General features: G+C 43.3%; 1 protein-coding gene across 1 annotated transcript; it reads right to left on the reverse strand.

The window, feature by feature from the left end:
• Nucleotides 1–896: 896 nt before the first annotated feature.
• On the reverse strand, nt 897–25,856 carry ACE2 (angiotensin converting enzyme 2). The gene is made up of 18 exons (XM_056490584.1): nt 25,512–25,856; nt 22,436–22,594; nt 20,478–20,571; nt 19,736–19,879; nt 18,365–18,477; nt 17,763–17,871; nt 17,010–17,107; nt 15,370–15,539; nt 14,115–14,341; nt 13,168–13,312; nt 11,535–11,633; nt 10,762–10,884; nt 10,254–10,426; nt 9,309–9,367; nt 4,803–4,903; nt 3,751–3,867; nt 2,311–2,505; nt 897–1,695 (listed from the first exon to the last, which is right to left on the reverse strand). The coding sequence occupies exons 1-18, from the start codon at nt 25,698–25,700 to the stop codon at nt 1,578–1,580; spliced, it is 2,433 nt and encodes an 810-aa protein (XP_056346559.1). The 5' UTR covers nt 25,701–25,856; the 3' UTR covers nt 897–1,577.
• Nucleotides 25,857–26,610: the final 754 nt, after the last annotated feature.

The following is a 26,610-nucleotide window of genomic DNA, read 5'->3' on the forward strand; positions in this document are numbered from 1 at the left end:
TCCAGAATTGCCATTCCTTTTTATGTGTTATTGCACATAAGTAGGAAGACCAAAAATAGTTGATTTATTTATCCTGAAGTACTAAAGTCTGGGGCTTATATGGCAATGGAATATGTGGTACAGATAACCAGCTTCAAAAAAGCATTTTCATTCTTTTGCATTATTGTCTAGTTTGCAGTTAATTAGTATCCTCTGCTTGCCATTTTGAACTGCTTCATTTAAGGGTCTTGTCTCTTAAACAGGAAATGAATGTGGAGCATTATAACAGTGTTGTGAACCTGTAGAGCCCAGATGTGCTTTTCAGAGATAAGTCTGGCTGCTCTTTACAGATTGTGATCATTTTGGAGGCCCTTGATTTTTAGAGTCCATGTATCTTCTGAGCATTTTTCCTGCAGGATCATTTTTGCTAGTGGCTCTTTGTCACAATCCAGGACTGAGTATCAGAGAACCTCATGGTTTCCAGTGACTGGTTGTTTTCAGGACAAAACCACACTGGCATGGTTGCAGCTATGGTGGGGGACCTGCAAGACTCAGAAAATCTGGCTGAAAAGGTCCTCTGGAGGTCATCTAGCCAAACTTCTCAGTCAGGATGGAATTATCCCCACTGCTCCATCATCCATAGCTTCATCTACCTCATCTCTGAACAATTCCAAAGGTGGAGATCCCACAGCCTCTCCCAGAGTACAGAACAGGCAGCCTGGTCCAGTGCTGATCTAGCCTCCATGTGAACAGATTTTGTTTTTCAGGTGCAACCAGAATTTCCCAAGCCTCAATCTACTGCCCTTTGTATGTAATAGCACAATAGTATTTGTTGTATGCATCATTTGTAATGCACTATTTGTAATGGTATAGGCAATGGTCAAAGTATAGGGGAAAAATAACCAAAACCACTGTGATCATTTAGTATTAAGGAAGTTTCCATTTTTAATGTCAACATAAAATATATATATATTTTTTTAGGGAGTATGGGCTGGTTCATCTCTACAGTACTTATCAAGCAAAGAGTTAGAAAAATAACTTATAATTTTCTAATAAACCTTCAGTTCTTGTTAGTCTTCATCCAGTATCCATTTTACATTGATACAGATTTCTTGAAGGTGCAAAAAATTGCAATTATATCAAATTGAGTTCTTTATCACCAAAGTTCTTCTGATAGTCAAGGGTTTTTCATCACTGTCTTTAGAAACACTTCTGAGGTTTCCATCTGGAAAGATCAAGAAGTTCTTTAGGAATATATGAGTTATTTTCATGTATTGTATATCTTGGGGTCTGTATACAACTGTAGACTTCCAAGCCTTTGTATCTCTTTACACAGGAAACAGAAGATGGATGCAGCACACATATGAAAGCAGCACAAGTGGTGTGTAATGTTATGCACATAATTCGTACAAAAGCCATGCATGTTTTCTAGTTACCACACTGACAGCAGATTTAGTTCCTTGGCCATGAACCAGTAGATTAATGGTCAACCAGAAGCCATTGTTTGATAACATCCACAGTGTTTTTCTCCTTTTTGAGGCACTATTGTTAAAAGTGAAATGAAAAAAATCCAGAAGCCCTTAGTGTACCCACACCTTTTAAAATGATGTTTGTGTCTCTTCAGCTGACTCAAAGCCCAGGTTGCTTCTTCCCTCTTCACCATAAGGGTTCACTTCATGATTTGATCCTGCTTCAGCTCTGCTTTCTCTTGCTCTCCTGTAACAAAAATTCATTTTATATTAGAAGGTCCCTGTTCTGTTCATGTCCTTCTGGGTCCCCAGAATCCCTGACTGTAAATAATACTGTGTTTAACTGGAAATATTTATATAAAAGAAATGGAGTTATTTTTAAGAAGTACTGTAGCAAATCTGCTATGTTCTTAGAAACCCTATTAGTGGAGGGACATGGAAAACCAACCAAGCTGTACTTGTTAATGCAGTAATATTTAAGGAAAACTGTACAGCCTACAATCAGATTACAGAGAACTGCAGGTAGGTGCTATGGGCAACTCTGCTGTTGGAGAAGGCACCATGTTCCCAGCAGGACATCCCTCCTCCTTGCAGCAGGGTTGGCACCCTGCAGCTCCCCATGGCCAAGGCATTGATTAAACTGGTGGTGATGGGGAAACTGCATTAAACTGCAAAAGCTGTCATGCACTGAGAGACAGTGAGATGAACCTTTAGCCATCAGTGCTGATGGGAAAGGGATAACAGCCTTTCATTCCTTAACTTGCTTTAGGTAAACTGAAGCCTAGTTTGTAAAAATCCTGATGATTCCATTATCAGGACATCTCCCAGTATCGTGATCATTGTATCAAGAATTATTACTCACTTTTTGCGATCTCTTTGCCCAGTGATGATCAAGGCAATAATTCCAACGACAACCAGACCAATGACCACCCCAAAGACAATTAACCAGATGGTTACTGGTGGTTCATAAGGTGCAGCCAGGGTTGGCAGTATTCCCACAAACTCCAGTGTATTATCATCCAGTCTGAAAGCCTCATTGATTCGTCCTCGAGACTCGCTGCCATCAAATATAAATTCAAAGAGTTTCACACGTTTATTGGAGGGAAAGGAACAGTTTTCAGCTGTTATATAAATCTCCAGCATGCCAAGCTTCCCCTGAACTGCTCAGTTGAAAAGGCTGCAGAGGAGGTACTGCTAAACCTATATTCCTTCTGGCATATAAATGACAACCACAGAAACTTAAACACTTAACTGTTGCAGCTTAAGTGACATGTTCAGACACTGTATGGACTCAAACTCAGTCTTAACATTTACCAAATGAACCTTCCAATCTCCTTCTCTCTTTGTATTTTGCCCTTCATTCTCTTTACCATTTCTTGTCTATTGAAATTTTCTTAGTTAATCCACATAAAACCTCAGCTTTGACTTCTTACCTGTTTCCCTCCTACAATCTTACACAATTTTGATCATTATGTTTCTCACTGCCCTGGAAACCCTCTCACTGGTGTATCATCTGTGCCTTGTTTTTCCTTAAACTTCCACATCTGCTATTGAGTGCTAACCCTTTCACAGCCATATTTTTCTCCTTTAGTTCACCAATTTCTCTCACTGCTTCTTCAATCCCATCTCATGTTGATGCTGCTTTTAGATTTGTGCCCTCATCAGTTCCCACTGCACATTACCCATGATCTTCTGCAGAGTTGCAGTTTTACTTATCATTTTTATAGCAGTGACTTACAGTGGTGTCACACCATGCTATAAAAGATCTGTTCATTGACCTGTAAGAGGGAACTAGCTCCTGCTCTGACCTCTTCTATATAATCAAATACATCTGGCTGTCTTTCTAGTACACCATTATTCTGGAGTCCTTGTTAACAATAATTCTTGCACTGACTGTTCAAAAATGAGAGGAAGAACACACGTGTGCATGCACACATTATTACTGTATGCCATATTTCAGGATCTAAAATAGTTCCTGTTAAGGTTTGAGCAATTAGATCTGCTGGCAAGGTATGATACAATGAGATGTGCTTTGGCAATTTTACAAGCACCCTGAAGCATTTTACTTTGGCTGTTGTCCAGGATACCATCTGATAGATGGACTGTTTTCTTTCTGTCATAATAGTTTTCATCCTAGTATCTCTCATCCCACTATTTCCATTTTAACTGCAGAACTTACTTTTTTGTCCCTGCTTCTGCCTCAGCTGGCTTAAGCACTGCTTTCCCTTCTAGCCTTCCATCTGGTTGGTTGGTTGGTTGGTTGGTTGTGATTTTGGTTTTTTCCCCAGAGAGAAATTCTCACCTGATAGCCTTTTCCACATCAGCTTTGGGCACAATATCAGTGACATTACCCGGCATGCTGACAGTAATGTAGAAGGAGATCCTGTCTGTCAGCTGTCCAACATGAATGTCTTTAATTCTGAAGGAGAAAGAGAAGAAAAAGGATATTTTCATTGTTGAGATGACATTAGCTTTGAATTTGGGCAAATGAACAGTTGTGTTTGATTGGCATTGCCAGAGATTTAATTTACTTTGGGGGAATGCTTTCTAGTGAAATCAGCTGGGAAGTGAAATCAATTTTCCAGCCAGAATTCCTTCTTCTATGTGCTAATTTTTAACTTAGCAGGAGCTGGAGAGAGTCTTTCTCATACCTAAGTCTTGGTGTAATTTTCCACAGCACTTGCAGAACAGAGAGTGTTTGGGGTTGGTCCTCATGAATGAGGTGATGTATGAAGTACAAAATGGAAAAAAATAATTTCTTCCTTATTAGCTTCTAGATATTACATAGCTGATGTTCTATAAAGTAGTATCTAATATCTTGAGTAGATAGTTTTGGAACATTATTGAAGATACCTAATCAAAAGGGTTGTTTTTCTTACCAAAATCACTTTCAGGTGAAAGATTTTATGCTTGTAACTGAACTTAGATAAGATTAGTAAGTGTGTACCAGATTCTAGTGCTTTATAGTCAACATGTTTGTCTTTCCTTGGCTCCAAACCTCAGTATGATACACATACATTGCTAGAAATGTTTATTTCTAATCAGTGTACCTTCCCTGATATACCTATATATGTGTTTGGCACAAATTGTCACGGTTCATCTCCATCACTGATAAAATGTGGAAGACAAAGCATTCTTACCTAACTTTAGCACATTATTCCTAAACTTCAGGCTCTTGAGGGGGAAGACACCATACACCCAAGCTGGCATCTTGCCTTTTACAAACAGCTGATCTTTGGCATTGTTTCTGTCACCTTACAATTGACAGGAGGCACAATTAATCCCACCACTTCATGCCATTAGCCAAACAGGAGCAATGCAGGCATAGCTGCCACAATTAGGCAATCCACTCACTCGAATTCAGCTTCCTGTTCCTTCCACTTTGCAAAGTATTTCCTCATGGCATAGGCAATGGATGACTTGAACAAGAAGAGCTCGCTGTCATCCCATTCATACTGCAGAAACAGCACAAGAGAAATTCCTCAGAGACAGCAAGAAATCAGACACATTAAGAAATCCTTCTCCAAAGAAATAGCAACCGTAATGCTTGGCATGCACTTCAGTATTATTTATCTGTGCCATGACAGCACATCAGAAAACAACCCAAACCCTTTAAATCTGTTAATCTGGGCACTGTGCAGGAGAATAACCAAGGAGGCAGCCCTGGTGCCAGACATCATGCTGTCCCTCTGCAACCTCTGGCACCTTTATATGGGACTGCTGAAGATGCTGCAGTCCCAGCACACCTCCCTGCCTTACAGAGAAAAAAGGCATCAGTAAGGCTACTTCTACTAAATATTGTGCATTCTCTTTGAAGTTTACAGATTTTGTGATTTAGATCTTGTTTTAATCACATAATTCTTTTTGCAGACTCTTGTATTTCTGGCAGCAGACCTGTTCTATTAAGGAGGAGAACCTTTGTGGTAGAGTTGCTGTGTGAAGGTGGCTAATTTATTTCCTTGATGAGCTAGGATTTTTGTTTGGTGTCTGTTTTGGTAAAAATCTCTTTGCATCAATACTTCTGCACCAAGAAGATTTTTTTTTTTTTCCCCTGAAGGATAGGTGATATAAAAAAAAATGCATTGCCTGTATGCAGGCTTCTCCTGGCCTGCCTTATGAGTCCAAAGTTATTTGCAGTGGAAGACAAAAACAGCTTCTCTGGGGCACGAACCAAGAACTGTACAGGGGGCAAAAAACACCACAGGAGGTGATAAAGCAGCCTGGTCTGTTGTGAAATAGCATGTGTGCACGAAGGGAAAATCTCCAGCTGAACTCTGTGGCAATATCTTTTTATTCCCCTCAGGCATAGATTTGATTGTGTTTATGGTACCTGGGCAGGAAGGCCTATAAATGCTGTCAGGGATAGAAAATCAGCTCCTCACTTTCTTGAGTATTATTCAGGAAGGTGTGGTAGAAGGCAGCTCTGTTTTAACAGGCTTTATAAAACCCAGCTTCATTTTTCAAATGTGTCCACCTCTTGACACTGATGTAAAATGAAAGAGATGTATTAATATCTATGTGGAAGACAGGGATAGCCAGGGATAAACTGTTTAGCTGGGTCTGTTGCAATGGGACAAGGAGTAATGGTTTTAGACCTAAAGAGAGTTGATTTAGATTAGTTATTAGGAAGAAATTCTTTACTTTGAAGGTGGTGAAGCATTGGAACAGGTTGCCCAGAGAGGTGGTGGATACTGAGTTTCTGGAAACATTCCAGACTAGGCTGGGTGAGGCTTACAGCAACTTGATCTAGCTGAAGATGTTCCTGCTCATTGCAGTGGGGTTGGGCTAGCGGATCTTTAAAGCTCCCTCACAGCCTAAAGAGCCCTGATTCTATTAATAAAGGGGAGGAAAGGGCAGAAAGGACACACTGCTGTCAGCCCATTCAGAACAGGTACCCAAAGCCACGGCAATCAGAGCAGTGCCCAGGGCATTTGGAGGGTAGGGGCTGTGGCAGCCCTGGCTGTTCCCACCAGGAAAGGCTGAGGCTGAGTTCCCTTGGCCAGGAAAATGCCCCTGGCTTTGTGCTGCTCGCACAGTCCTGCACTGAAGCACCTCCTCTTGTTACTGCTGCTACCTCCAGCAGCTGGCACTGTTCACCATCACAGCCGAGAGGCTGTTGTTGGAGTTTCTCAATTTTCTATTTATGCCCAACATCTTTAGGCTTGCCGTGCTGCTTTTTTATTATTATTATTTTTACCAGGATCCAATTGAGCTTGATTTCTCTACTGTACTTAGCATGTTAACTTTTTAATCAATTATTCGTTTGTCTTGCTTATATTTTGTCTTTTTCAGTCTAATGTATTTTAATTTCCACTGTGCCTCTCAATTGCCTTTATAAATACAATAGTATTTATTATCCACTGGCTGTGTGGATGGGAAGTACCTGGCTGGCTTCTGATATGTGTTTGAGTCATGACTACCCACAAGGCTTCCCCAGGCATCTCATGCACCCACCTTACAGAACTTTCAGAGAGAAATGAACTCTGCCAAGCAGCTCTGCTCTGTTACAGTGAGTTCACTCCAAGATCCCATATTGATTTGAAAGACAATGTAAGTGTGGCCTCTGATGCAAAAGGGATTTTTCACTGTAAAATACATCTAAATGCCTGCAGGCTGACAGCTCTCAGTTCCCTAACATTGTCTTGTGTGACAGTCCTTTACAATGTGATCACACATAAGGCATTGACCTGCTGGAGAATTTTGAATTAATATTTGGAGATGGGTCCAGTTTTCAGGTTGCAGTCAGAGGCTGGCTCTCCTGGAACCATTTATTTAACCCCAAGGATTCAGTGGGGATCTTGTAGCACTTTCCCTTGTGTGGGCACTTTTAATAAAGCCCCAGCTGAAGCAGAGCTGGGGATGTTTCAGCCTCATCAGCTGCACTGGCGATGCAGCGATGCTGCGGCTGCAGCTCTAATCTCATCAGCCTGAAAACAATTAGCAGGGTAATTGCGGCAGTGCACGCTCTGGTACAGCTGGCGTGGAGCCCATGCCAGAGTCTGGATGCTTAATTTGCCAGAGCTTGGGGCTATTGAACAGGCAGGGCTGAGTCAGGGCTGGGAGCTGCAGCTGCGCCTCCAGCACAGCTGTACCTGTACAGGAGCTGAGTCTGTCCCTGCCTGCTCTCTCCAGAGATAACAGCACCAGGGCAAAACTGTTCGCTGGCACACTCACAGTGCTTTGTGCTCTTAGGTCAGTGCAGAGCAACTCAGAATACACCTTAAACAAACAATTGCACGGGGCCCTCAGCTTCTGTGCACTTGAGTTGTGCAAAGCACCCAAGACACATTGCTCTGTGCAGCTGGGCTGAGATTCCTGCCTGAGATTCCCCCTGCCTTTCCTCTGTGCCAGCTCATGCATGTACCATTGCCTGCTGCTGCCATACCAGCATTCAGCCATGTCCCTGGGGGCTCAGCAAAAGGGAAATTTGTGGGGAGGCAGAAAGCAACCAAATAGAAAAGGTTTCTTGTAAGCTGGTGATGTGAACTGCTTTTGAGAGGAAAATGTATGGCCTGCTCTTCAGAGCTTAGGAACCTACTGTCCATACAATAATTCAAATTAAGTAATCCATATGAGATTGTTTTACAGCTGCTCAATTGCACAACAAAAGACTATGATGGCTAAAGGCAAGCATAAAAATGATATTAAGCTAAACATTAACCATAATGACTAATAAACGCCTTGTAATATGGAACCTTTTTATGCTGTTGATATCAGTTTTGAATTGTATCTAACTCGACTAGGCAGTCTAGGAAGCAATAAAATTCAGTGGGGCTTGCGTGTGAGAGAGTGATAGAAGCAAGAGCATCAATTCATATGAAAAATGAGCCCATGGTTTGTGTCCTTGCTAGTGCTATAGGCTCCAACATGCAGGTCTAAATGACCTGCCTGATGGCATACTTGGAAAATTACTAATGTCCTGCAAGGTGAAAATGGCTATTAACAGAAATGAAGTGTCTGCACTTAAACCTTCTACACTGGCTCCACGAGATTAGCATAAAGAGGAAGAGTTAGAATAAGGAGTGAATTTTCAGCCTGGGTTAAGCAGATGGGCTAAGCCAATGCTCTGTTTAAAATCGTAAAAGCCATCTTCAGCTTTGATGAGATTTTTTTCATTGCTGTAATACATTTTATTGGACCAGCTGGTATAATTGGGGAAAGCAGACTAGCTCTTGGGAATGAAAGCCCTTCTCCTCATCTGATACAGAAGCAGCTGCACTGCTCTGTCCCCTGCAATCTCAATAACAAAGCTGCCTCTGCATCAGGGTTGGAGGGCAGGGAGGCAGTTGAATATATGAGGGCATAGAAATACTACTGTAAACAGCCAAACAAAAATCTACAGAGAAATGCTAACAGATGTGTTTCAGATTGAAATCAAGAGCATTTAAGGACAGAGAGTGGGACCCACCAGCCTGCTTTTAAATGTGAAGTTAGCTGCTCTAATAACTTCTGAAAGCAGCCACCATAGCCATGATAATGGCAGTTAGAAGAAATCAGGTTTTAAGTGGACACATCAGCAAATCTGGGGAAAATACAGCCATTTTCAGGTACACAGGTTCCTCTATGTTAGCCCTCCTGTTCTGGAGGAGGGGAAAATTCATGATTGGTATCTCTGCAGAATAACTCATCTAGCTGAGATGCCTTTTCTAAAATGGGTGGGCTCACTCCCTGGAGAAGTTCTCCACTAATTCTAGAGGGAGCCTTGACCACAAACTTAGACAAGACATCTTGCATGTGATAACCCTTCACCTGAGCTGATGCACCCATTCAGACACAAAGATCAGCCATACCCTGACTCATTTTCTGAACCACCTCTGCTGCCCAAGCAATAAGAAGGGTGTCCCAGACAAACACACTCACCGCCTGGTCCCCCAGGGCTGACTTCAGGCTGATGCGCACTTTGATGGCATCACTAGAATCTGGGTTAAAAAGAAACAAGAGCAATGTTAGAGCTGCAGCAACTAAAACCTTGCTCCTGGGAAATGCTGAGGAGGCTAAAGTTTCCTTACAGGTTCCCTTGCTCCCCTTGGAGAGCTTGGTGGGACGGATTTGGTTTCCCTTCAGTCACCTCTACTGCAAACACACTCATCTGAGCTGGCAGTTCCCAAGTCTGGTTTTGCAGCAGATAGAAGGAAAATTCCTCTCTCCCACCACTGGCAATGAGCAGCTTAGATGAAGATGCTGGTGCCTCATTAGGTGAATCCCACTATCAGAGACTGGCACAGGGCTGTAAGGGTTACAGGGCTCTCCAGTACCAGCAACGATTACACAAATATAACCTGGCTGGTTCATCACTCAGTGTCACAATAAGCTGAAAAATGCATTTTTCCACAGCCTCCTCCTTTTCCTTCTCTTGAGCTCTTTGACTAACACATGTCAGCAGAAGGCATAGCAGTAATTTTTTGTACTGGTTTGCCCCTACACCTGGCTCCCAGGAGCAGTGGCTCCCAGCTCTGCAATACAGGTACACTGCTCTCAGGAAAGTGCCACACCAGACCAAGCTTCTGAATCTTTCTTCCTTCTGTAGAGCCATCCCACACTCTTGAGTGCTGCCATTATGAGAAAAATGACACCTCTGAGAATTGGGTGGGGCTCTGACAAATCCACTGCTGACTTCCCCAGCTCTGGCCATGAGGAAGCTAGTCTGTTTTCCTGTGAATAAAACTTACAGCTCAGTGTTTATTTCCCATAACCCTGCTCTTCTAGGGAAAACAGCCTCCAACAGCTACATGAGAGAGGGACTTTGCTAACCAAGGGCTGTGAAGAATAACTAGTATCCTTAAATCACCCTCAAGCCATACGTACATGGAGCCCAGTCTGTTTTCCAGCCAACGAATCTGCCAGAATTGTTTTTCTTCAGCCACTCATATAAAGGTTCAAAGTAGTGGAGCAAGGGAGTTGCATTCATGTATTTTTCTCCTGTTGCAGTTTCCAATGCTTGAGTCCAGGGATTCGATCTCCCTAATGCCAGCAATTTACTGTATATGTGGAGCAAGAAGGAATGTGTTATTGCCATGTTCCATCTAGACAACAAAAACACTCTGTGATCAATATAAAAGTGTTCTGCTTTGCTTCTGAATTCACTCCTTTCTCCCATTATTCCTATTAATAAAAATATTTTACTCCCACAAACAAATAATTAAACCTTTGATGCTTAGAATCTTAGTGTACATAAACTCAGTCAACTTGTCAAAATGAATTGAGCAGGTATAGGCTAAATTCCCAAGCTAGTTTTATTCTTGATGCAGCCTCATTTACTCTAAAAGCTTTGTTATACTCTGATTTATAGCAGGTGAGAAATTTGCTTCATTACCTGAGTTTCTCCCCAGCTGCAGTGGAGTTGGTAATGTCACATTTGTGAAGAGGGCCAGTATGGTTAGCTTCCTTGCAAAGTGCCTCCTGGAACTGGAACTGATAGATGGTACGGGTGTAATACCTAAAGGAAGGGCAAGGAAAAGGGAGGCACAGGTTTTATTATTATATTTATTATTGTCTGTCAAGGAAACCTGCAAGCCTTTGGTCTTTGGAAAGCTCTGCTGCATCAGCTGTCACTCCTGCTTGGGAGACTGCACTTCAGGGACAGAGGCCAGCTGATATTTATAGGCTACGCTAACTCAAATTTAGCAAAATGCCAAGATCAAATGGACTAGAAGAGCCCCAAATCTGTTTGTTGCCACATAAATCAGGAGAAGTGAAGTTTTTAAGGTCCAGCTCTCTGCTTTAAGCCCTCTAAAATGAGGTGGCTGGGACACAGTGGACATCCAGGACTGTATGTTCATGGCCCAAGTGACACAGGGCACAGTGATTCCCCAGGAAGCAAACACCTCACACAGAAGTGTTCCTGCTGGTTTGATGACAGCATGAAACTTTTCTGTTCAGCAAGAAGGTCAGCAGCCTCCTCAGTGCTCAGAGATTATTATGGAACACCCCCTGATGTGCAGAGAAACACTTCCATTGAAATCAGCAACCTTCTGTCCGGGCTTTAAACAAAATAAGATTTGGTCCTGAGACTTTCCAGCAAATATTTTAGGTAGTTGGGGTTGTTCTGTAGACAAAACCAAAGTAATGAATTAAACACTGCAGTACCTTATGAAGGAGTAATCATTGGCCACATGAAACAGTGAGGCAGGGTCACAATAGGTTTCATCATGAGGGATTGGTTCCACAACACCAACTATGGATCTCCTGGAGATGAAGGAAAAACACAGGGTTTCTGTTTATAGACAATAAGCAGAGGTAATCTGACTCAGCTTTTCTTCTGTTTTGTCTGGCACATATGGACACCTCTCACTTGCAAACAGAAGAACTCCTTACAGCTCCCAGTGACCCCTGTGAGTGCTGCTCCACAGCTGGAGACCACAGAGAGGAAGCTGTTTGGAAGCTCATAGTGCAAGGAAGGGATTTGTATGATAGTAGCTGTGCAGGGATCATCAGTTAGAAGACATGAGCTCCACACAAGCACCTCCTGCCCTGGGCCATCCCAAGTTTAGAGACCTGCATTTTGTTCTAGGCAAGGGCATGCAGAGACTGGGCAGCCCAAAAGGCAAATGCCTCCTGTGCCACTGGGCTGGAGATGAGCTTTCTCTTTATTTTCCTCTCCTGAAAAGTACTACAGAAACAAACCCATGCCTTGAGTTCTGAAAATGGTAATAAGCTTCCATGGAAATATTTTTCATAAACCTGCATTTCAAGCAGAGAGCTGTGCAGTGCCACTGCAACAGATGTGATAAGCCTCCCTGAACAATTTGTCATTCTCTATTTCTCTGACATCTCTGCTACTTTTGAATACATTGAAGCTGATTGATTTTTACAGTGGGTCAGGAGGCTTGCATATATCAAGTTTTATTATAGATTCTGTTTGCTGATGGAAGCTTACTGTTCATGTTCATGCTAGAGTTCAGGCTCCATTTTCAATGTGGGGCTTGTTTGGTTTCTTTGCATTTTTCTGCCCTCATATTAAAACCAACTTGGGAAATTACAAACTCCAGTCTGAATCATACTTATTTTTAATCCTGTGCACCAAGGTGCTGAAAATAAATTGATTGATGGGCATAATCTGAAAAGACACCTCTGGCTGTTACTTGCCAAGGGAACTGTATTTTCTTTACTGAGAAAAGTGATATCTTAGTGCACAAGAAAGGAAAGATTCAGTCTGAAATCTTTCAGTTTTCCTCCAAAATCACTATATGGTGGGGAGGAAACACAAAGCAGAGAAGTGTGCTCAGATACTTGGTGGATTGAGATCTGCATACTTCTCTGGTTGGCAAGTACAATGAACTTAATTTTCCACTTGTCTTTAAGGATGTGGGGAGCAAACCAGAGCACATGACAGATGAGACTTAGAGAAGGGCTGTACTTCAGCCATGAAGATGTCTTGGGGAATGTGTCAGGGGGACAGCAATGTGGATCTGGAACAAGCCATGCAAAGGCCATGGGCTGTCTTTATCAGGAAGCTGACATTAGAAACAGGGAGAAAATCTTTTGAGAGGGTGGGTAAACTGCTAGGAGCTGTACAAAGAGTTAATGGGGACACATGGCTTATAAGATACTGTCTGCACCACAGCTGGGCTTTTCTATCTGGCACTCTACTGGCATTTACAGAAACACCCAGAGACACAGATCCTGCCCTATGGGGGCACAAACACCTCAGTATGCTGAGTAACTAGAGTTGAGTTTGCAGGTTCATATAAAAAACATCCTCATTGTTTTTCAGACTTACTTCATCTCCCACCACCGTTTGGTCCATTCCTCCTTTGTAATCTCACCCCTAAACACCATCCATCTCCACTTCTCCAGCATGTAAGTAAAAGGCATTGTTCCAACTATCGTTAGTGCTTGTTTGAGCAGAAAGTTGATTTCAGTTTCTGGAGACAGAAGCATTAAGGTAATGGTTATGGTAGCAATTAGTATCTGATTAGATGGCTAAAGTTGCTTCCCTTTACATTTAAGCCAATGCTTACATCTTGTTTGAATTACAGATTTTCACTAAAGAAAAAGTGGAAGGAAGAATACTACTGAAAAAAACATGAGATAAGATCATTTAGGAATTGTAGAGTTTTGTTTTTTTCTTTCCCCCAAACTCCTAAATAACCTAGTCCTTTGGCATTCACATTTAGTTACCCATCACTGAGAACCAGTCTCCAAGGAATTTTGAGCTGAAGACATCTCAAAATGTATAAAATGTGCATCTTCACCCATCTAAGGCAGTGCTCAGAAGCCAGATTAACTGCATTATAATGAGGGCCTACCCATGTTGTCACTCAATATTCACTTAAGTGGGAGATGTAAATCTCAAGGTTCCAGTTTCATTTGTACTGCTAAATACATATCTTGATAGAGATATGTATGGATTCATGCAACAGAGACTGAAAAGAGTTTTGGAGACTCATCTAAATGAACTATGAAGATTTAAGGATGAGTTGTTCAGTACTGAAAGTAGTGAAGTGCTAGCTATTTCTTTTTAAATTATGTAACAGCATTGTAAAGCAGAGATCTTTGCTTCACAATGTGATTTGGGGAAAAAAAACAGTATTTCTGGTAAATTAGGGGAATAAGATTATCAGAAGCCTGTCAGTCGATTGCTGAGTTTGCAGGCCCAATCTTCTGCTACAAAAGAAGGCAGCAAGTGCTGCCACATGAACACATGGCATTCATGCACGGGTTTACCTTCATCATCCTGGAAAGTGGGCTCCAGGAGCCCGAGAGCTTTGAGGTGCCGCGGCGTGGCCGCAGACAGAGACATGATCTCGCCGACGGCCTCGTGGAAGCCCTCGTTGGCGCCGCCGCGCAGCAGGAAGGGCCGCGCCGCGTAGGCCATGTCGTACTCGATGTGCCCCATCTCGTGGTGCGCCGTCAGGAAGTCATCCATGCTCACCTTGGTGCACATCTTGATCCTGCACACCACAGAAAGGGTCTGTGGTGAGAGGGGCCCAGAGAAAGGCTGCCCGAGCCCTGTTTGGCACAGCCGTGGGGCTTGCAAACGCCTCCCTCGCAAAACCTGGCGGCCACATCCTGGTGTGCAGGGCAGATCCTCCTGCTGCAGCAAGGCTTCCTGGGGAACTCAGCAAAACGCCTTCAGCCACCTTGAAATTCTCCAGGGAGTAAGAGAAAACTGCTGTTTTGTCAGAACAGCTGCTCCATAAAACCTGTCAATGAACTCACTGCATGTGTGGGAGTGAGTAACCACCACCAATCTCGGGAAGATTGTAATGTATTAAACCCTGTGTGTTGGTGAATCCTGCTACTTCATCCTCGTGTAGGTACTATTTACTAAAGGAGTATTTCTCAAATAGGTTTCTTTTCCCCTTTCCCAGACTGCTGAGGTGGGACACTGATGTGTTTCACAAAGCTCTGCTGTGCACCAGCTTCTTTCCCTGGGCAACTGTGGGGACTGCAACACGGGTCAGAATTCCTGCAAGAAGTATTCATTGTGTGGGAACTTGCTGTCCCACTCCTTTCCCAAATACAGAAGAGACTGATGGATTTTCATGAAACTGGATAACTCTGCTAAAGATAGTGGATTATCAGGAGATTTTCCCTTGCTACCCAGGGACCCACTACCATTGTTGCAAAATGTGCAGCTGTCCACAAAGCTCGCCTGATTTTCTGCTTATTCCTTAAGCCCTAGAACAGAGTCATTTTTTCTCTAATTCATAAAAATATTAGTCAATTCTCAGCTAAAATTTGAGAGTAGACCTTGACTAGATCTACTAGTAAATTTGAATAGATCTTTACAGGAAAAGTTACATAGAAAGGTTTACAGTCTCACAAGATCCTTGCCCTCTTGTCTTCCTTCCCTCTCTTTTCAGCCAGAAAATAAAAAATAGGAGAAATTATAACTTAAGACAGCATGGTGCACCATTTGTGAAAATACAATTGTTCTAGGAGGTGGTGCAAAAAGTGGTCATAGCAATTTCAGTACCTGTAATCATTTTTGCCCATGTCCCATGCTGTAGGATGGCAGACAACCTTCCTGTCGTCAGTCGGCTCTATGAGCATGGAGTTGTTCCAGAAGCCCTCAGTCATGGCATAAAGGCCAATGGAAACAAAGAAGTCCTCAGCAGATTTGAATATTTTAATTGCATCCCAATTCTGAAAGAGACAATGCCTCCATCACCCTCTGCTTGTGCATGCAGCCTGTTCCCAATGCCCTCCTCAATGCAGGGCAGCTGGCTTCATATTTCATTCCCAGGAGTTTCACATCTGCACCTGGCCTGTTGAGAGCAAGTCAGTAGTGTCTGCCTTTGGCACTTCTGTGTGTTCTGCTGGGAACTGGAATTAAGTATTTTCCCTGCAAACAAAATAGGTCTCTGAGGTTCAGCAGATAGCACCTGACCCAGACCAGAGAAGCTCTCAATAAAAGATAAGTTAAGATAAAATATGCATTCCTGACAGTAGTATGTCAGATCTGTGATCCAACCCTTCAGTCAACTGGGGGGACAGCCCATTTGAGGAAGTGGAGCTGCATTCCCAGCAGATGAGCATGAGAGATTTCAACCATAACCATAAAACCTGGCAAATATATCTATTGGAGTTGCTTATCAGATTAGAACTGCATGGTTATGTTCAGGATAATTTTGCCATTCAGCAGTTTTATTATTCTACCCACCAGGAGCTCTGCATTTACTGGGCTGAGCTCTCAGAGAGACCTGGGTGGCAAACAGCTCATTTGGATGAAAATCCCAAATGGGGCAACCCACCAACAAGGATGAGCCCACCCAATGCTCAAAGGCTCTATAAATAATGCTTCCCTTCTTGCAGTGGTACTTCAACAGACACAAATTTATGACTAAAAGGGGGTCAGCAGTGTAAAAAGGAGGTGGGATTAATGCAGACTTGTGCAAACTGCTAATGAATCAAATTTAACTATTTCTTCGCTTACCAACATAACGTTTTCATGGAGTGCTGCCTATGAGAGAAGGGTAGTTTTCAGGTGAATAATTGCATTTCAGAAACCAAATTCCTATAACCCTTTAGTTTAAAAAAGGAGTCAGGCTTTGGCAGGACTAGAGGGAATTATCTTCAGCCATGTTCTTGGTCTGGTAAAGGTGCTGTCACAGCTGTTAGCTCTATAGATCTCAAGCACAGACCTTAGGGTGCTATGCAGTTATCAAAAGATAAGAGGCAGCACTGCAGTTTCTCTAGTCATATCCAAATAAACAAGACTGACAGAAATAAACTGTGATATACAAACTATTTGATTATGGTAATGGCTGGCAAAGGTCATATTTGATACCAGCCCACTCCAGGAGTCCTGAAATATTTATAAGTACAAAATATATTTCTTAATGGATAAGTGTCTCTGAGGAAAATAGATTTGGAGACAAGATTAAGGGGGTCAAAGAGGGTGGAGGAAAACAGAGAAGAGCTAAGGGGATAGTGAAAAATGCATAAGCACTTAAAGGTGAAAAGGAAAAAAGGATTCTAAAAGCAATAGTTTGTTGGCAGTGTGTATGCCTGAGGGCAGCCATGGATTTCTAGAGAGCAGCTGATATGTGGTGCATAATTTCTATGCCTTCTAGATTTGTTACATAATGCATATTGCATAAAGGCATGTCTTACCTGTTCAAGCATTGCAGAAGTTACATCAATGTTTGGTTTGTCTGGATAGGGAACAGTCAAGGCATACAGATTTGTCCAGAATCTACCCCACATATCACCTTCATAAAAAGAGAGAAACAAAAAAATACTTTAAATTATTTATTATGTATTGCTCAAAGGTGCCAGACAGGTCTATAAATTGTGCAGTGTCAAAAATAGGGACTCCTATTCATCTAACCAGGCCTGATCCAGATGTGGAGGGGAGCAGTTCTGGAAGGTCAAACTCGGGTCAAGGATCCTTTTATTACCCAATATCAGCAATTCTTGGATAATACAGTTTCAAGACTGATCACAAAAGGTGTATGAAAACTGAACATCCTTTTTGTTAGTCCACATGATTGTTGTGCCATGTTCAGGTACTCAGCAGTTATGGCAGCTTAATGTTGCATGATCTGAAAGCCAAGTCATGAAATGCGGGATCTTAGAGTAAAATTTGAAAGGAAAAACATGTCTCTCTGAAACTCTCATTTCTAAGGAAGACAAGTGCTAGAGTTTTGTGCTATGTGAGGTTTTGTGAAGATGAGAACACCTGCCTTCCTTTCCTGCCACTTGTGCCATCTCTGCTAGGAGTTCACCCATGTCTCCTCTGCCCTTCTCTTATCTGTATTATTTTGTTAATGCCCTGATTGAACAGCCAGATTAGTCTCCAGCCATGTGCCTTGAAGGTGCTGTCCTGTGTGTGAAGTCAGGCTGCACACATGGATGTTGCCATACCCAGGAGGTGAGCAGGGAGGCCTCCTGTGGGGCTGATGAGCTCAGGGCCATACACTTTCCCCAGCTGGTGTCTCACATACGCATGCAGCTGCTCGTACAGAGGTTTTATCTGGAGGCAGAGGAGGAGAAGGAAACAATTTTATTTAGTTTTTATTTTCACTTTGCTCTATTACACTCATTATTGCTGAACAGAGACCCTTGAAGCTCTCTCTGACAAAAAGCTCCTGGCAGGTAACTGCACCCCAAACCTGCAGCTGAGCTTTGCCCCCTGCCTCAGGGCTCAGGCACTGAGTCCAGATTCCAGTCCTGCTCAGCTGTGAGGCAGGGAGCATTGCTAGCTTTAGAGCTGGAGTATCAAGGATGCCATCTAGCCCATGGACCCTGCCTGGAGGAGGCACATGGACCTGCACAGCTCCCCCTTTCCCAGCCTTGGGGACCAAGGTGGTCCTTGAATGGCTTCAGAGGTAGAAATGTCATGTATGTCTCCTCACATCTGTGTCTGTTAAACCCACAATTTCATCTTCATTCATAACTCCAGCATGTGATCCCACCATTTCCAAACACAACCCTGCACCCCAGGGGAGAGATTTTCCTGCCTCTACCTGCTCAAATGTCTTCTCCACATCTTCAATCAGCTGGTCACGGCTGTATTTGTAATTTTCTGGAGACTGTGCTTCATAATTTGCTCTCCAGTAGTCTCCATAGTCAGAGTAACCTGTAAAGCATGGATGCATCACATGAGGACACCACATGTGGCACTGCTTAGGTCTGCAGCAGTGCAGCTCCCTGCAGATCCCATGCAGACCTGCAGCCTTCCCCCAAAGCAAAGCAGCAAAATGCAAGATAGTTTGGGTTTGGAAGAGAGGAAAAAGCCTCCCTGAGGGTCTGTCTCATGAACATGAAGGTATGGGAGATTTCTGAGAAATTCAGAAATTGATGTCATGGTTATCTGCTAGTTAGGGTCATTCTGTTTGGAGATGGAGGTCAAAGGAAATCAGGAATCCTGACTGGAGCTCCTGCTGCTATGAGGGACAGCAGCCTCTGCTCAGAGAAGGCATAAACTGGTGGACATTGAATACACACCCCCTCTTCCAGAAAGTAAACCACCAGGACACTGCAGACACCAGAATTGAAATTCAGCTCCCAGTTCCACTAATTCTTCCAGTGATGTACACTGAGCACTGTCAAGCCTGGAGTAAAAAAGCTCCCAGCTCAAGTCTCTTCCTTAGTGCTACAGAGGAAGGCCATAATGACCATTTCTTAGTGTTTGGCTTTTTTCCTTGTCTTACTGTTTGGGCCATAGTTTCTTATCCAGTTCCAGCTGCACAGTTTGTGCAAAACAAGGAAGATGGGAAAGCAGGTGATGCAGCTGCAGTCTGGCCAAGACACAGATGATGTAGCTACTTCAGAAGCTATCTTAGAAGATCCAAAAAAAAAAATTAGAAGGCAGATGCTACTGTTCCTTGAAAAGACAGTTCCATATGATTTGTGTGGAGATCTCAGACTGGAAGCACAGTTCCCTTAGTACAAAATCCTTTTTGAACACCCAGCTGTCCCAGGCCTACCAAATCTGATCATTCCAGCTAGAGAAAAATGCTTATAAATGTATCAGTGATTGTGGCTGCAAATTATAATGATGTGCAAATTATATATGTGTTTTGAATTCCTGGGGAAATTGTGTAAGACTGCAATATGTTTACTAGTTTCTGGAAGCCAGAAGGGAAAAGGAAAGAAGAGAGGAGAGGAGAGGAGAGGAGAGGAGAGGAGAGGAGAGGAGAGGAGAGGAGAGGAGAGGAGAGGAGAGGAGAGGAGAGGAGAGGAGAGGAGAGGAGAGGAGAGGAGAGGAGAGGAGAGGAGAGGAGAGGAGAGGAGAGGAGAGGAGAGGAGAGGAGAGGAGAGGAGAGGAGAGGAGAGGAGAGGAGAGGAGAGGAGAGGAGAGGAGAGGAGAGGAGAGGAGAGGAGAGGAGACTTACCATTAAGCCTTGCAACCTCATTTTCAAGGTCAACATACTCTTCATATAATGGTCTCATCATTTTGCCAACATCAGCTCTCCAGCCTTCCCAGGCCCACAGTCTCTCATAATAATCAGTGCTGTCAGCCATAATAGCATCCAGACCTGTCAGAACAAAAAGGCAGGTACTAGGCTTTGAAAAAGTAGAATTTTTCTTTCACAGCAGGCAAAAAAACCAAAGTGAAAGAAATGCATGAATAGAGAAGAAAACACTTTGTATTTGATATACTGAAAGATCCCATTATTTCATTGCATCCTTTCCTAATTTAAGGTTTTCTCCTTGTCTTTAGGAAGCATGGAGCACATCATGAGTCTTTTAAATGCTCTCTCCACATTAGCTTCCCTTAAATAGGTAGAATTCTCAGGACTGGCCTCAACACAACATTGAGTCCAACACTTGATGGCAGGGAATAAAAAATAGATTTTCTGTGAGACAGGCAAAGCCCAGGTGACAGGCAGGCTGCCACACAAGCTAGCAGCCCTCCTCAATTTCTTTTGCTACAAACAGGAGACAGTATGTCTCGTGGGCAGATGGAGGTCCCTGAACTGCAAGATGCAATTAAATTATGACTAAGCTTTAGATAGCAGGAAATATCTGTTGAAATTACAGCCTGTTCTTTTGCAGTCAGGAGCCACCCTTTGGCTTTCTCTTTTTGCACCCTCAGGGTGAAGAATACAGTAGGGGCAGTGGTTGGTGTCATACCTGGCTCCAGCACCAAACACTCAGATGGATTGTTGATTTTACAGACAGTCCCAGTGCTGTAGATGGTACTCATGGTATTTAGCACAGTTCCCAGCTGCAAGTTAGATGCAAGATAGCCTGTTAGAAACCCACTCTGTGCAAAATAACAGCCAATTATGCTAATTCCTTAAGAGCTAGAATCAACACTTCACCCACCAGCTTAATATTTAAGTGTATGTTTGAGCTCAAGAGATTAATGAAAGAATTTGCCTAAATGCATTACTGAACTAGACCTAGCTGGAAAAGACAGATAATCTCCCAAATATATGATACAACCTACAGGTTCTTAATATCCAGTCAGACAGAGCTCTGGATTCAGTGAGCACACGAGAGAGCTGTCAATAGACAGCAGCAATAAAAAAATAAAGTTTATCCATTTGCTTCCATAAGCATGAACCCACATAAACTTTGCAGGGAGGTTGTGGCTTTGAGTGGCAACAAAAAGGGCCCCTTTGGCAGGTGCTGCCAGCCTGACTGTTGCCTGTGGGTGTTAACATCACATCACACTGATTGCATGGATCTGCCTGGACTCCACCACAGAGAAGCTGTGACTCGTGTCTTGGGGCAGCTGAAGGCCAAAATGCACCAGAAATCATTCAGCTCTATCTCAGAACCTATGCTACATAGCTTTGTTCTAAATATTTTTTAATGTTTTCACATCTTCATGCCTCAAGGAAAACATGTACCACTTTTAGCTTTCCCTTTAGGTCTGTGCAATTTCTCACTTAGAACTTTAAATCAGAACTCTGAAGAGCTGTCAGTAGGAGGGTTAGTTTGTGAGTAGCTCTAACTTTACCTCTGTCAGCATTAAAATAAATCAGTGCCCAGGCAAATTTTTGTGTCAGTGAAGAATACTTAGATATTCCTATGGAACCCCATCAGACTGTATAAAAGTCACTTTTCAAATGATGACCCCAGAGGTCATTATCTAGGAAATTCTAAGTGTCTAAACAGGGAGGGTGCTGAAGAACATACCTCCACAACAGGAAAACATTACCATTGGTGCACTGTTGTGATCCAAAATCAATGTTTATATGAACTGCCAGCATTCCCACCAACACAATCTGTTTTTCAGAAATGTATCTTACTTGGATCAGACAAGAGATCCAGCCAGTCTGCTGCTTCCTTGCTGACCTTAGCAGAAAAATCTCAGGATTCTTCTGTAGTTAGGACTGTAGGAACCTGGTCTGCAGGTTTCCATGACTCAATGCTATGTTTCAACTTGATCTTCAGCAAAGGGAAACTAATTTAAATCTCAAGTATTCGGTTATAAATCCCTTTTGAGTCTGCATAGCTGCTCACTCCAATTTCATGTATAGTCATTATCCATATACCTGCCTCTTAGGTGAACTTGTCAGTGCAAACGTCAAGTCTCATTATGATTCCTGCCAAATCTTGCTGGCCCTCAGCAGCTTTCTGTGGAACCTTCCCCATTTTCAGGCATCCCAGGGTGCCCAGTGCAATGAAACCTTCCTTCTTTTTCACAGTGTGATAATGTACCGTATCCAGAAAAGAAAGACTTCCTCCATCTCCACCTTTTTGACTCATTGAATGGCCTTTTACCCATCTCTTTCTGCTCATTGCCCTACATCTGGACTTCATCAAGCACTTATCATGTGTCCTTTCTCAGTTTTATGGCTAATCTAGCTGTAAGTGCAAGGACTGCTCTGAGGTGTGTTTGAAATTTATTCCATGGCAAAACTGCTGACAGAAATAGCAACCAGTTTCCTAGGCCAGACTCCCCCACAGTTCTGTATTGCTGTGAACACCCAGAACAGGTGTTCAGAACACTTCCATACCAACACTGCATCGTCCCAAAACAAGCAGGGAGGTGACAGCACCACGCCCTGCCTTGAGGGTGTTGTGGGAGGCAGCTGAACTCACCCACCAAAAATGATGAGCTACTTTCAACAACTTACTCTGTTGTACTTTTCTGGTGACAGCACAGATGATCCTCTTTCCTGGAGAATCTGGATCTGGAGCTTGGTGAGGTCGTCTGTGATGCTGTCTGCTGGGAATCTGCTGGCGTTCCCAGACGCCTCCTCGTAGAACGCCGACCACCGGGTGCCAGCCTCGCTCTGCAAGGGTTCACACAGCCTGGATGAATCCCCCAGAGCACTGGGGTGGCCTGAGGCACTCACTGGGCAAAAACATCGCTCCTAGGAAGAGCTCCACTTGTGAAGAACACCCATGGATTGCGGGCTGAGCACTTGCACCGCAGTGAAATGCTAGAGAGCTTTTTGGCTTTGTTTTACTCACACATCCAGATGCCCATCTTTCTTTGGGAACAGCAAAAAGCATGGCTGTCTATTCACACCTAGCTTGTTATAATTGATCCAGCATCACTTTGCTGTGTCTCCTGCTACTCTAAATTATGTTTCTTCCCTCAGTGCTTTTCTTCACCCACCTGTGAAGAAATAAGGGCACAAAGAGATCTGTGACCCAGATGTCAATCCTCATTTCTGCTGCAATAGCAGGAACACTCACCAGGCAAGCTAGTGATAGTGAGTCTGTTTTAAAGGCAAATATCACTTTATTCTGAAATGCTGGCAAATAAAAGATTATACTTGGGAAAAGAAGGCTCTAAACAGGTCCCCAAATTGGGTGTGCAAAATCTCAACATTTTTCATGAGATTGCGTTTAACACTTCTGCAATTACAGACCATGATATGTGAAACTCCCAAATTTCAGTGCACAAAGTAGCAGCATTAGAACACAATTTGGACTTGGGACTGTCTTATTCACCTTTTTCTAATGTGTTTTTACACAGTTTGACACATCAGCACCAAATGGCAATAAAAGCAGTACTAATTAACCTGGGTCCTTGGGAGAGTTTATTTAATTGTGCTTATGCCAGAGATTCCCAACTTGTGCACAGGGCACCTGTAACACCCATCTCACCCTGCTGAGGTATCATATTTGCCTGGAGAGCTCTTTCAGGCACCTTCACCCCTGTGCAGACACTCCAGTAAGACCAGCACTTTGTGCAGGGCTGTGCCAGTTCAGCCCCATGTGTGACAGGGGTGCAGCACCCACTCCAGCAGAGAGGGGTGGGGGGCAGATATCAACCCAGATGTAATCCCATCCCCACACCTCCTCCATCCTAGCTGCAGGAGGGCAGCCATCACATTTGGGAGGCTTCCCAAACTCTCCCCTTCCTGGGAGCAAACAGTCCTGGCACTCCTCAGCAGCTGGCAGAGCTCAGTGGGCAGGAAAACCCCAGAGAAGAGCATCGCTGTGCCTGTGCTCCTGAGCAGAACAGGGAGGTGGCTCTGGAGTGGCAGGGCTGAAGAGGGGGCTCGTTGGCTACAAAAGCCAGGGAAAGCAGTTATCTTGCTGTCTGATATTTCCACAATTAGAGGAATTGGTTGACAAGTCAGAGGAACAGTTGTAGAGTTTGTGACACAATTTACAAGGAAAATGGATGTGAAGGAGCCAGAAGGGACAGCACTCATTAACTCTTCTCCAGCAGAACAGGAGGAGGGGAATCAGTGGGTTTATTACCAGCACTGCTAAAGAGATCAAGAAAGGGAAAAGTTCTCTCTGAACACTAGACTAATTGTTTTTTATTGCTGATATCTCCTCATGTATTTTATTATCACCTCATTAATGCTGAAAATACTATATAGGGCTTTCATTTTATGTGTTTGGAAACATTACAGTGTTAGTATCTGGTGCCTCGGAAAAAATTCCAGATTGACAACGATTAGTCATTAGGATTTCTTCCAGCAACCATTCTCCTTGCTTTAATTAAGAAATATGATAATTAAAACATGTTTTAATTAAGTTATATGACCACAAAGTGAAAGACCAGCCATTAGGCAAAAATAGATGTAGGATATTCAGCTTCATTTTTATGCTCTGAATTGTTTTCTCTAAGGCTGGAGTTAACTTTTAAAAGGATGCCACTTCAAAACAAAGCAAAATTCAAGGTGGTTTTGTTCATTTTGAAAGGCTTTGAGCTGACAAGATACTGAGCTGAGGCATGGCAATATCAGTAACCAGCCAGACCATGGCTGCCTGCTCTTGACAAGTTCTTGCCTAGAGATCCCCAGGGCTGGGGCAGACAGGGGCTGGTGTGGAGAGGCAGGAACTGTGCTGGAAGACAGAACAAGTAAAAATGCTTTGGTTCTTCCTGCAGATAGACATGGACTTTCAAACCAACAAACAAGACCACTGTAATAGCAACTCCACTGCTGGCATTTGCTAGTCTATGATCTCACTTCATTTTTCTTGGTCTAATTCCTCCAGGCAGTCTACCAACAGCCCTGACTGTGAGAAGAGTGATGGGGCAGGGGGAAAGGTCCACCACTGGCTGACTGCTGTGGGCCACTATAGAAATCCATCAGCAAACATTTAACAGAATGCCTGCATCCAGAAAATATTTGCATATTCACTGAGAAGTAAAACAACTGCCTGTGTCAGTAAAAAGCCCAGTGTTTGTCTGGTCTTAGGGAAAGTGGGAGACCTGAGTCATGCAGGTGCAAGATTCAAATCTTGTTTCCTTGCACCACAGACAGCACCTACCCCAGGCCCTTGGAGAGGATCTTCACCCTCAGGATGTGCCCTCTCCAAGAGGAAAGGGAAATGCTTTGCTCAGAGAAGCACTGCACCAGGAGGCACTGGAGGTGTTGGACCCAGCAGAAGGAAGCATCTCTCTCCATCCAACACAGATTTTGAGGATGAGCATGCAGTGCTGCCTTGCCTTTTCCCTCCACTCACTGCAGTGACCTGAAGTGATGGCTTGGGACAGTCCAGCTTCTGGACACCCCTGTGCAGTGCAGGCAGTGCAGGCACTAACCCAAGGCTGTAGAGGCTGCTAGTGGCCCAGCACATCCAGTGAGCATTGCTACACCAAAGCAACCTCCTCTGTCCTCCCCAGAATGAACCACAGCTACCAGAGAACTTACACTCCAATTTCAGCCAAGCCTGGGGGAACCAAAACAAACCAGGAGGTGTCAGAATCCTAAGACAACAACAGGATGGAGCACTTACCATTTTTTTGGCATTCTCCTCAGTGATGTTGGTGTTGTAGTTCCATGAGGCAATGGAGTTCTCATAGCTGATATTTTCTGCCCTCCTGTTAAACTCTTCTAAAAATATTTGGGCTTCTTGTGTGACATCCTGAGGGGTCACAACAATGCTCAGGTGGCAGAGAAGCCAGAAGTGGACCAACTTATTCATGTTCAGGATGAGAACCTCTCAACTAAGCAGGTTTCCTCAGGTAAGCTTCTCTGTTGGCCTCTGCCTCATCGGCCTTCAAGCATGGCCACTGTGAAGAAGAAAGGCTGAATCCAATTTGCTGGACCTTTTATAGGCTTTATTCATTATAGGAGAGAAAGGAAAAAGTTTTTTATAAAAAGCCAAATAAACAAAAGTCAATGATTAACTTTGGAAAAACATAATTACTCCTGCCATTTTATGGCCTTCTTATAAAAGGCTTTTACTTTTGGTTAATGTTTCCCAAATGTGCTGTCAATGATACAGCTGGACACTTTATCTATAGCCTACCCATGTCTCTGGTAGCTCAGAATCTGTCAATCCTTTAACAGGTTGGTGATAAGCTGTAAAAATATTTAGAAACTTCACTGAAACACCAAGCCAAGAGCCTTAACTCTCAGGCAGGAAGAAACCCCAGTTAGACTGAGAGAGGGTACCTGGTTGGTGTTTAGGGCCATGTTTTTAAAGACTTTGCAAAGCCCAGGTGATCTGGGGAACAGACCTCATTTTCAAAGCAATCAGGGCATATAAAACCTGAATTTTAAATGTGTTCACTGAGCCTTCAAAAAGCAGCAAGAGACTTTGTGGGATCACAGCATCTTGTGCAGAGACCTAATCTGAACTATAAATCAACTGGATTTAAGTACTAAGGTGAATAAGGCTACTAAAATGACTCCATCTTAATATTTAAATACCTTTGCTAATCTAGCTATGAACCCAGCAGTTACTGCAAATCAATGGGAAAATCAATGCATGAATTAGCTCTGGAAATGTAGCTTGGGTTGTTATAGATCAGACAATGCCTTAGTATTTTTTTAAATTAGCCCATTTTTGCTCAGGGTCACTTGGTTGGTTTTGTTTTGTTTCTTGTGGG

This window comes from Oenanthe melanoleuca, chromosome 1 (assembly GCF_029582105.1).
Source record: "Oenanthe melanoleuca isolate GR-GAL-2019-014 chromosome 1, OMel1.0, whole genome shotgun sequence".
NCBI lineage: Eukaryota > Metazoa > Chordata > Aves > Passeriformes > Muscicapidae > Oenanthe > Oenanthe melanoleuca.

Bases quoted from the DNA above. Each gene is read 5' to 3' on its own strand.
- ACE2 (XM_056490584.1), bottom strand. From the start codon at position 25,700: ATGAATAAGTTGGTCCACTTCTGGCTTCTCTGCCACCTGAGCATTGTT. The intron at 17,108-17,762 runs GTATGGCAACAT...CTTTTTATGAAG, and splicing joins CCTCCCTGCTCACCTCCTGG to GTGATATGTGGGGTAGATTC. The intron at 10,427-10,761 runs GTAATGAAGCAA...CCACATATACAG, and splicing joins GCAGCTGGGGAGAAACTCAG to TAAATTGCTGGCATTAGGGA.